The sequence below is a fragment of the Sinocyclocheilus anshuiensis genome, unplaced genomic scaffold (genome assembly GCF_001515605.1).
Source record: "Sinocyclocheilus anshuiensis isolate Anshui unplaced genomic scaffold, SAMN03320099.WGS_v1.1 scaffold2401, whole genome shotgun sequence".
In the NCBI taxonomy this organism is placed as follows: domain Eukaryota; kingdom Metazoa; phylum Chordata; class Actinopteri; order Cypriniformes; family Cyprinidae; genus Sinocyclocheilus; species Sinocyclocheilus anshuiensis.
In genome coordinates, this window is record NW_015551133.1 from 27059 (window position 1) to 39119 (window position 12061).

Sequence of the window (12061 nt, forward strand, 5' to 3'; positions counted from 1 at the left end):
CTCTGCTTTGTGATGGTCCCAGGGTTGAATTTAAAGCACTCGTACCAAACGAGTTAGAACTTTGAAAACTTCATGCAACTCCGTTAACTTATTTCCTTGAATCTCTGTGTGTATGTGTGTTTTAGCTTAGTTTTAATGTAATCTAGAATAGCTAATAAATTCATGTTTCATTTATAAAGAATCATTGTCTGGTGTCGTATAATTTTAAAGTCAAAAACCTTGCCAAGATCACGTTACCCTAGCTCGTAGCTTACTTATAAAAGAACGTATTGACCCGTGGCCAGGGAAATACAAATATTTAAATTGTTAAAATATACTGAGGTCAACGGCTCGCTGGACGACCGTTGATTTAAAGTGTAAACTCTCAAATTTGAAATCGGTTTTAATCAGGTTGACCTCGAATTTTCGGATTCGGTTCCTCTCAAAACCCGAGCTAGAAATAAAATTAATGATTAATTCCCTTATAAGAATTAATGAGTTAAATTCCTTACAGTACAAAGAAAATCAAGATACTTCCTGTTAGATATTTGTGTGTTACATAGAGAATTGCGTGTTGTGTTTAGCCAAAAATGTTTTATGAAATTGAAAACTGAGTCAAAGGCCAAAAATTAGCGTATGGTTCTGCAGATTTAGTGTGTGGTTCTGCTGTTTGAGTGTCAGGTTTCAGAAATTGTGTGACAAGTAAAGATTTGGTGTGTAAGCAGTTGAAAAAAACTGTAGTACCTGCACATACTGCACTTGCTGATTCTTGACTTGCTCTGAATTCCTTTCAAAAGGCACCCTATATACCCGTTTCATTCGGAGTCTGTTATGATGCAGGATCTGGTCAATTGTAGAAATACTTATACGATCAGTTTCTGAGAAGGCATGTTGATCTTCAATAATTCTCCTCTGAATTTCACGCAGTCTAATTGCATTATTAGTAATGACCATATTTACAATTGCGGTTTCTTGGTCCTCTGTCAGAAGACGTTGTCTGCCTCCAAAAATACAGTAGGCTACATATAAGAACAACTAATACTGATCAACAAATCAATTTGACAGTTATTAGTTTAAGGATGTACATACAGCATGTGATACAGTACTGTACACAGAAGAACAATGAAGCTTCTTTCATCTAAATTTTAACTGTATATCTACAAACCCTGTAGATTACTGCACAGTGTCTTTGGCAAATACCAGGTACCTGTTTTCTTCTAATGTTCGAATGATAGACGTGACTGTGAATCTGCTCACATTCGGTTGAACTCGTTGGCCAGCATCCCTCATGGTCATCCCATGCACAAGAACATGGTCAAATAGTGTTGCCCATATTTCGTCAGGAACAAATGTTCTTTGGTTCCTTCCTCTTCCCCTTCCTCTCTATCTCCCACTACTTCTGCTTTTTCATGGTTAGGGTCCATTTTCCAAAGCAAATAATCACCTGTGGCCCTTTTTATATTACCTGAGATTCTGATGGGTGTGTTATCAATTTTGCTACTTAGTGTTAACACATGCATAATTGTGTGCTGATTGTGTTCAGCTTGTGACAGCTTGAGTTATTATGTGTTTGTGTTTTCTGAATGAGAATATGGTTAAACCTGTGCAAAATGATGGCGTTTTTGTGTAGCGTTTTGCAGAAAACACTGAGCAAATTGGAACGTGTGCAAACAGGTGAAATGTGTTAAAAGTTTTGAGAAACGTGTCTTTGTTTTGAGAACTGTATGAATGGTTTGGAAAATTGGGCCAAATGAATCAGTTATAGTGTGTTAACAATCGAGAAAAACTGTAAAAGCTGTTTATTCTTTCTCTTGTACTTCCTCTTTCACATCATTCTCTCTTAATTCTCTCTTAATGTGTCAATATCTTAAATATTGACACATGTCTGATGTTGGCTATATCTAAAATATAAGAAAAAATGAAATAATGGTTGCTTTCTTCAGATTTGCTACAGTTTTTACCGCCTGTGTCACTAATATAAGTCAATAGTGCGAAACATACAGTGACCAATGTAGTCTGCATTGTTGTCATGTTATATTGTACTTTTGTATTTGGCATTGCTGTGCTTTTGTTGTTGTTGTTCAGAGTCTACATTAACTCACAAATGTCACTGCTTAGTTTTACACCATGAATAAACTGTTCAAATGACAATAAAAGTCTCACGACCTTTTTTACACAATTGAACAGACTTCTGGGAGCTGAAAATAAGAATTTCTTCCTTAAAACAACTATTATTAAAACAAATAATAATTTTTCTAATTAAGAAGGTGGATTCATTAAGATAAACTGGAATCACAATCATCAAATTTGTTTCAATGCCCATCCCTCGTCTTGGTGTATGAATATTAAACTGTGTTCACAAGTACACATATATCAGTGTCAGAAGCCTGAAAGAATAGAAAAAGATAGACATGAGCTCATAGTTATGGTTTGGTTTGTTCTCTTTCAGCTCCACCGCACTAACCAGTGAGAGAAGAGCAGCAGTTGTTCACTTTATTGTTATATAATTACATAAATACAGCTAAAACCACCATTACAATAAATAGCCATTAAAATATTCCCTTGTTCATGGCACACACCAGAATACAACTTTTCATAATAGCAAATAAATCCTGTTCAATTTAATACTGAATGGGTCATGACAACATTTCTGTTGAAAACTTTCATGTTAGTCAGTGTGACATTTTCTGAAAACATGTTACAAGATTATCAACATTATCAAAAGATCTTCTGTAACACATGAGGTACATTTGTATGTCTTTAATCTGTAGTCATATTTCTAAAGATCTGACTGCAGGATTCAGGAAGTCTTGAGTCTTTAACCGTCTTTCATCATTCAGCCAGTATGGAGCTCAGTCAACTTCCTCTTGTGCTCTGTGAGTATTATTTTCTCTAAGTATATTTCAGTGGAATAGCTATTATATTATGTAAATGATCAAGTGTTTTAGTGTTCCTAGATTTATGTCTTTTCTTGCTGCTCTCAGAGTTTCAAATCCAGCTCTAGTCCATGATATATGAGTGAAGGATGAGTTTGAGAGAGGAAGTGTGCAGTTAGTGCTGTTTGTGAAAGAGAAATGCACTCTGTTGTGTTGTAGATCAGTGTTTGTTCAGTCATTCAGTTTTGTGCTTTATAATAGTGTTGATTCAGTTCTGTTGGTTTGTTTTGCAGTTATTGTTGCTGTTGTCGTAATATTCACTAGTACGCAGTTAGTAAGAGTTTGTCTTTATTCTTCTGGTCATGATCAGACTGTTGTCTTCAAGTTCCCTAAACAGTTCTCTGCTATGACCAAATCTATAAAATACCAGTCAATGTTTTCACGTTAATGTAGACACATATACAGTCCCCACACAATAGCTTAATATTTGCCCATCTGTATAATTATCTGTTCATTGTTCACATTGTAATGAGTTTTTCTCTTTGTGTTTTAGTGCTGATTTCAAACATCTACTCCGGACATACTGAAGGTGAGTCGATTTGATTCATATATTTTCATCACATACAAGTGATTCGGCCCCACTTTATATTAAGTGGCCTTAACTACTATGTACTTACATCACAAATTAAGTACAATGTACTTATTGTGTTCATATTGTATTGCAAAACACTTTTGCTGCTATTGAGGTGGGATACGGGTAAGGTTAGGGACAGGTTTGTTGGTATGGGTAGGTTTAAGGGTGGGTTATGGTGTAAGGGATTGGTCAACTGTGTAATTATAAATGTAATTACAGAAATTAATTGCAGATGTAATTACGTGCAGGTATTTTTAAAATATAAGTACAATGTAAAAACATGTATGTACACAATAAGTGCATGGTACCAAATTATTAATTTAAATGTAAGTATATAGTTATTAAGGCCACTTAATATAAAGTGGGTCCAGTGATTCTAACTGTTGCAAACCAACTGAGAGTTGATCATTTACTTACATTTAATTATGGTTATAAATGCACCCTTTTAACCAGCTGAATTATTCATGTTACAATTCTGAGGTGTGAAACATTAGTCTATCAAAAGCAGCAGATATATTTCTTACATTCTGTAACGAGGATGCTGAGGCCGAGTTAGAATCCATATGCGGGAGTTTATTAAGAGCAGTTTCAACATACAGGAACGTGAAGACAGGCAGAGGGTCAAAACCTAAGTAGTGGTACGATCCGTCAACATACAGGCAATGTGAGCAGGCAGGCAATATGTCTAAACACAAACATCAGTCCAATCAGGCACCCAGAGCAAAGGGGATAATCCAAGTAATCGATAAACAGATAAACAGGCAGAACCATACACTGAACAGGCAGGCAGAATAACAGGAAATAACGCTCAGCAAGGCAGTGAAACTGGCAATACTTCATGAAGAGTGAGCGTTCAGCATCTGGTTAAATAGTGGTCAGAACAGGAAATGGGCATAGAAGAAGCAGAGGGAGTGGAACACAGTCAGTACTCGGGTGAGGGCTCCCTCTGCTGGCTTGGCATTACACATTCTCTGTGAAATCAAAATCGAAACCGTGAGAGACAAAATCTTCTTTTGCATAAATTGTTGAAAAACTTTCAAAACTCATGTTTCTAAATTCCGAATGATTGTATATTGACAGATCTTTTATTAACGACTATAACAGCTATAGAGAACAACACTTCTGATTTAGCATGTGTTTTACAGTTAAGTAACTGTGTTCATACAGTAAAAGCAGCTCATTATTTTCATTGTGAATTGTTGTTATTGTACAGAAAAACCAAAACCCAAAGTAACCATTAAACCTGCTCAACATGTATTCAGAGGAGAGAGAGTCACTCTCAGATGTGACATAAATGCTGAAGGAGTCACTAGCTGGCAGTACAGCTGGTATAAAGATGGTTCAGGCAATGCTTTCGGTGAACTACAGGAACACACATTCGGTTCTGTTACTGAGTTTGACGCAGGTAAATACTCCTGTTATGGAGTAGAGACAGAAGGATCACGAACATCATGCCGCAGTGATGAAGTTACAGTGACAGTATCAGGTGAGTTTGATCATCACTTCACATACACACACACACATTTAACATGGTATTAATGAGTGATTTCTCTATTTCAGATAAAGCCCAGGCAGTTTTAAGTGATTCTCCACAGACGTGGTTGACTGAAGGAGATCCAGTGACTCTGATCTGTGAGGTTAACGGCTCCTCTACAGGCTGGACATTCAGCTGGTTCACTGAAACTGTCTCATCAGGTACGATATAATGTGCTTCAATCATGTAGTAACATCTGAATAAACTGGTTTCATGAAAAATATTACAGATATTAATAATATTTAATCAATCAGAATACACTGATTATACCAACAAAGGTAATTTATAAGATTAATTTAAACATGACTGCTCATTTATTGAAGTAACTGCACTTTTTCACTTCATACAGGCAACAGCAATCGTTATGAGCTGCTCTCAGACAGCAGCAGAGGAGCTGGAGGAATCTACACTGTCAGTTCTTCTGCTCTAAAACACACAGGAGTTTATGTGTGCAGAGCAAAGAGAGGAGAACCAGCCTATGACACATGGTACAGCAACACACAGCCACTTTGGGTCACTGGTGAGTTCGAACTGAACTCATTTTTAGAGCATGATGTGTCTTGAAATTTTATCCTGTCATAATATATACGGCTACTTTTGAATTGTGTGAATGGAGAAAGATGCTCCTGCTGTCAGGTGTAGTTACTGCATCTACTAGCAGGTCCTAAATAGACCAAACTAACCAGCAAAACCTTGATTCCTGGGTTAGCGGCAAAAATGTAAAACGTTTAATTCTAATGGGGGAAAATTGTCATGGAAAACTAAAATATAACTACTGTGGCACAAAAGTGTTGCTTACATAAGTAGACTTCAGGGAACATAATCAAATAGGTGTAATAAAAATGTATCATCTGACCTATTTATTAAATAGTGTTGTCATTATAACATTTATTTTAAATATTTATGTTATTGACCACACCTTGATTCTAGGAGGCACTTTACCAACAACAAAGGACACTCAATGTGCACATCAGTGCATTTTATAGGATGGACCGTATAAACACTTAATCAATAATTTTACAGTTTGATTAGTATCTGCCTACTAATTATATTAGTAAATTAACCCTCTGGGGTCCGAGGGTGTTTTGGGGCCTGGAAAAGTTTTGACATGCCCTGACATTTGTGCTTTTTTCAGTTGCTTACAAACATTTGAATGTCTAAAGTTGAATAACACTGTAATCAGCACAAACTGGGCTACAATAATATGTGAGCAGCATGTATGTACGTGATTGTGTTTTTGAGAAAACAACGTTTATGCGTGCTTAGTGAAAAACAAAAATTTTAAAGTCACTGAAATAAGGCCATAAAACACATACAGAACATTTGTTCACAAGACTTTTGAGAACTGGATCTTGAAGTCTAGAGTTTTTGCTTCAAAATGATGTGAAAATCATCTTACTCACTCATTCACAGAAAACAATTTTGTCACATAATATTTGTTTTCGTCATGACTTACTTCGTTTAAAGTAGACATGTTAAGCTTTCTATATATATATATCTCACGTGTGTGTGTCAAATATTCGCTGAGTTTCAATAAATTTTAGTGACGCGTTTCAAACAGATATGCGCGGAGAATGAGACGGCTAAAAGCACACCGTTTATTTTCTTTATTTTGCAAAAGCACAATGTTTTGTTGATATTGTGCGTGTACACAAATAAAAGTAGACCCTTTACAGATTGAAATGCTGTATTACTCTTATATGTACGATCAAGTATGAAGGAGCATTTTAGTTCTTTTCGCTGTCATCATTCAAATCTGCAAAAAGTTCCGCTGGCGGAACTGTCGACCCCAGGAGGTTAATACACAGCAAACTCAGCTAACTATAAACACTAGGTTCACACTGTACAGGCAAAGAAGAACTGACCCCCGAGTTGAGTCTGGTTTCTCCCAAGGTTTTTTTTTTCTCCAATAGTAACACCTTATGGAGTTTTTTTGTTGGTTGTCACAGTTGTCTTGGGCTTGCTTGCTGATGGCATAATGACAAATATTTTAAGGTGTAATTTTGTTTATGAAGTTTAAATAGAAATACTCAGTGAAGACTTATGGATTTTCAGATATTAGAGCTTGAACATTTTTCTGAAAAGCTGCTTTGAAACAATTTAAGTTGTGTAAAGTGTTATATCAATAAAACTGTCTTGACTTGATTTCTGAATTGTAGTTGTAATTGTCTTCTCAGGTGTTTCTCCTGCAGTCTCTCTGATCATCAGTCCCAGAAGAACTCAACACTTCACATCTGTCTCTCTCTCTCTGAGCTGTGAGGACCAGAGTAACTCTACTGGATGGACAGTGAGAAGATACAGAGACAGCTGGTGGCTGGAAGATTGTTCATCATCAATGTCGGGATCACAAACAGGATCTACATGTACAATCAGAGACACCTTCACAGAGGACACTGGCGTGTACTGGTGTGAGTCTGAATCTGGAGAGAAAAGTCATCCTGTTAATATCACTGTACACTGTGAGTCTGTGTTTCTGTATTTATTCATTTCACAAAGCCCTCATTTTATGTTTCGGATATAAATAGCTAGATTGCCATCTCAGTTCAGTCACACATGCAATATTATACCTCAATGACAATGAATCCGCTAGACTGTTAAACCATTGACTATTAAACCATTGCTCAACCTTTGACTTTTGTCAAAACATAAAAATAAAAAAAATCACTGTGATTCTAAATTTATCCAGAATTTTACCAGTCAATTTTCAGTCATTTACCCACATGTCATGTTTATTTGTTTACATATTTCATAACCCCCATTAGAAAATGTATTATTATTATCATTATTATTATTGTATTGATTAACTCTGTCCTATTTGGGTTAGGTCTCAAACTCCTCTATAAACTAGATCGTACTTGTCAGGGAGTCTCTGCCTTCGCAGTCACCTATGTCACCTCAGTCACCAGCCCCGACACACACCAGATCGCAATCACCTGAGTACTGATCACCCGCACCTGCAGAGACTCATTAAGCGCACTATATCCCTGCACTCCTCTCACTGCCTCACTGTCTGGTCTACTGTTCACCAGCTTGAACTTAGCCTGACTCCTACCTATGTCTGACCTGTTTGTTTACTTACCCCTAGAAGCTCTATTGATCCTGTTCTCCTATGATCCCGTTCTCATCACCCCCGGATACCTGCAAAGGATACCAACTCAATACCCAGAGCTAAGAACCCAAGAACTCTCTACCTTCTCATACTCACCTGTCATCAACTTGCTCTCCGATTTGTCAATAAACCCTCCTGTTTGCATCCTTACCTTGTGTCTCTGGCTCGTAGTGTGACAGAAGACCGGACCTAGGACATACACCTCCATGGATCCCCGAGTTCCCACGCCCGCAGAGGTACTGGAGGAATTGGTCCACACCCTCCGGGCCTCTCTCACGCCAGTCACTACCCCGCCATCTGCCTCTGTAAGTCCCATGGCCATTCCTGCTTGCTATGCTGATGGCGCAGCTGAGTGCGGCGGCTTCCTTCTCCAAGTGGCATTGTTTATCGAGATGCAGCCGCAGAAATTCTCCACGGAACGCTCGAAGGTAGCCTTCTTGATTTCCCTGCTAACTGGCAGAGCACTGTTGTGGGCACGAGCAATATGGAACGCTACTAGTGCCATAATCAAATCATATGATGCTTTCACTAATCATTTCAAGGAAGTGTTTGGCTCTGCTACAGGTATGCTCTCCGTCCCAGACCAACTCCTGTGGCTGCGTCAAGGCTCTTCTACCACCAGTGAATACACCTTGCAATTTCGGACGCTAGCGGCGACTAGTGGCTGGAACGAAACCGTTCTCCTCAGTGCCTACCGGCAGGGCTTGAATCCTCGCATCCGCGCACAAATGGTCATCTATGACGATACTATAGGGTTAGAGAGCATCTTGCAAAGAGCTACACGCATCTCCCAACGGTTGTCAGCCTGCCAGCCTGACGAAGCCATCAACCAGCCTGCAGCAGCCACCAGCGGTCCCCCAGTACCAGAACCCATGCATGTGGATTCCACCAGACTCACTCGATCTGAGCACGCTCGCCGCCTAGCGGCTGGACTATGCCTGTACTGCGCTGCTCCAGGTCATTTAATTCAAGCCTGCCCCATCAGGCCCACATGCCCTGCGGTGAGTACCATTCAACTCGAACCAGTAATCTCAACTTTATCCTTGTTACCAGTACAACTACTCACCGCTGATTTTTCTGTTTCAGTCTCCGCTCGTCGACTCGGGTTCTGCTTGTTACCAGTACAACTACTCACCGCCGATTATTCTGTTTCAGTCTCCGCCCGCGTCGACTCTGGGCTCTTCGGGCAATTTCATATCACGAGACCTCGTAAGCCACCTCCATCTGCCCCACCAACGTCAGGCCCAAGAGCTCAGAGTCGAGACCGTTCAGGGACAACCTCTAGGGTGTGGGCGGGTCAACTACCGAACCCCGCCGATGAACCTGAAGATCGGATGTCTGCATGACGAGACCATCACATTTCTGGTACTGGAGGGATCCACCATTGATATCATCCTGGGACGCCCCTGGCTCACTCTCCACTCTCCAGAGGTCAGATGGGAACCTTGTGAGGTTACTCGCTGGAGCGAGACGTGCCGGCAAAATGGTCTCGTGGTGATCCCCAAACCGCCTGCATCTCTAGTTCGAGCCCAAGTTGCCTCCACCCTAGTCGAAAGTCCGGAACCTCAAGAAACACCCACTGTCCCATCTGACTATATGGCGTTCCAGAATGTTTTTAGTAAGCAGGCCACCACCCGCCACCCGCCTTCCGCCTCATCGGCCATGGGACTGTGCCATCGACCTGCTGCCTGGGATGAAACTCCCCAAGGGTAGAGTATACCCTCTGTCCATCCCGGAGCGCAAGGCCATGGAGGATTACATCCAGGAGGCTCTTAAACAGGGATTCATCCAACCATCCACCTCAGCAGCTGCCTCGAGCTTCTTCGTGGGCAAGAAGGATGGGGGCTTGAGGCCGTGTATCGATTATCGCACGCTGAACTCCCAGACGGTAAAGCTGCCATACCCACTTCCCCTGGTCCCAGCCGCACTCGAGGCACTCCGTGGAGCCCACATCTTCTCCAAGTTGGACCTGCGAGGTGCGTACAACCTCGTTCGTATCCGGGAAGGCGACGAGTGGAAGACTCTATAATATCTGCAATATCTCAGAGATGCTAAAAGACTCAACCCCCGTCAAGCCAGATGGGCATTTGTTCTTTACTCGGTTCCAGTTCACCATCACTTACCATCCCGGAAATCGCAACTGCAAAGTCGATGCTCTATCACGCCTGCACTCTCCCAACACACCAACCGAACCAGAACCCATTCTCCCTCCAGCTCTGATAGTCAGCCCCATTCAATGGAACATCTCCAAAGACATCCTTGACACCACTCGCACCAAGCCTGCTCCGCTGGGAGGCCCAGAAGGCCCAACATCACAACGCCAAACCCTTCTGGGCTCAGTTCACAGAGTACCGGGCTCTGGACACTCAGGCAGCAAACGGACCCTCTCGCTCCTCCAAGCCCGGTACTGGTGGCCCAGTATGGCCCGGGATGTCACCAGGTACGTCCGAAGCTACTCAGTCTGTGCCATGTCTCAAACTCCTCGTCATCTTCCCATAGGCAAGCTTGTCCCGCTGCCCATACCACGGAGACCCTGGTCCCACATAGGAGTGAATTTTGTGACTGACCTACCCATCTCCGACGGAAACGCCTGTATCCTCGTCGTAGTCGACCATTTCTCTAAGGCCTGTAAATTTATACCCCTCGAAGGTCTGCCAACAGCAGTAGAAACTGCAGAGTGCTTATTTTCCCATGTTTTCAGAAACTACGGCATCCCGGAAGATGTCGTCTCAGACCTGGGTCCCCAGTTCATCTCCCATGTATGTAAAGCCTTCTTCTGACTCCTGGGAGTGACTGTGAGCTTGTCCTCCGGGTACCATCCTCAGACGAACGGCCAGACTGAGCGAAGGATCCAGGAGCTCGGGCGTTACCTCCGGTCATACTGCCACGAAGATCAGCACAGCTGGAGCCGTTTTCTCCCCTGGGCCGAGTATGCACAAAACTCCCTCCGACAGAACACCACCGGCACCTGCAGAGACTCATTAAGCACACTATATCCCTGCACTCCTCTCACGGCCTCACGGTCCGGTCTACCATTCACCAGCTTGAACTTAGCCTGACACCTACCTTTATCTGATCTGTTGTTTACTTACCCCTAGAAGCTCCATCGATCCTGATCTCCAATGATCCCGTTCTCATCCTCTCCGGATACCTGCAAAGGATACCAACGAACTACCCAGAGCTAAGAACCCAAGAACTCTCTAGCATCTCATACTCACCTGTCATCAACTTGCTCTCCGCATTGTTCAATAAACCCTCTTGTTTGCATCCTTACCTTGTGTCTCTGGCTCGTAGTGTGACAATCCAGTGTGTTCAATATCTAGGTGTGGGGGCAATAACATGCAAACAAACAAACTGCATCCAAATATCAGTTTTATCCAAATAAGAAAAAATACATGTGCGACTTGTATGAGTTTCTTTTTTAAAACACATGGTTTACATAAACCAGTCGACTAGATATTCCAGTCGACCGCCCCGTCGCCACGAATCCAGAAGGTCCCTGACCTGTAAACGGAGGGCTGGTCCAGGATTTCAGGAGGAGGTACATCCGGCTCGGTGGGTCCTGTTGTGGAGGAAGAACAAGGTTTGAGGAGGGAAACGTGGAATGCGAGGTGAATTAGTTACCTGGGTGGAAGCTGGAGAAGGTAGGTGACTTCATTAAATCTGCCTCTGTATGGGGAACGGACCAATGTAGCAGGGACTCAGCTTGTTACAGGGCATGTGGAGGCGCAGATCTCGGGTGGACAGCCAGACCTTCTCTTCAGGCTGGTAAGTAGGAGTAGAAGTGCACTGGGCATCTGCGAAGGCCTTATGACTCCACACTGCTTGTTGGAGGTGGATGTGAGCCGAGTCCCACACTCTCTCACTCGCCCGGAACCAGTAGTCCACAGCTGGAAACTCCGAGGGCTCTTCCATCCATGGGAAGAGCG

The 12061-nt window shown here is 42.0% G+C and overlaps 1 protein-coding gene across 1 annotated transcript in view; it reads left to right on the forward strand.

Annotated features, from left to right (window-relative positions):
• The first annotated feature begins 2820 nt into the window (after positions 1 to 2820).
• Positions 2821 to 12061, forward strand: part of LOC107663209 (Fc receptor-like protein 4) — a 25961-nt gene continuing 16720 nt past the window's right edge. Inside the window, exons 1-6 of the mRNA XM_016453385.1 lie at positions 2821 to 2855; positions 3409 to 3444; positions 4703 to 4975; positions 5050 to 5184; positions 5373 to 5543; positions 7201 to 7482. Of these exons, the coding sequence (XP_016308871.1) occupies positions 2825 to 2855; positions 3409 to 3444; positions 4703 to 4975; positions 5050 to 5184; positions 5373 to 5543; positions 7201 to 7482 (928 nt within the window). The 5' untranslated portion in view covers positions 2821 to 2824. The remainder of the gene's footprint in view (positions 2856 to 3408; positions 3445 to 4702; positions 4976 to 5049; positions 5185 to 5372; positions 5544 to 7200; positions 7483 to 12061) is intronic.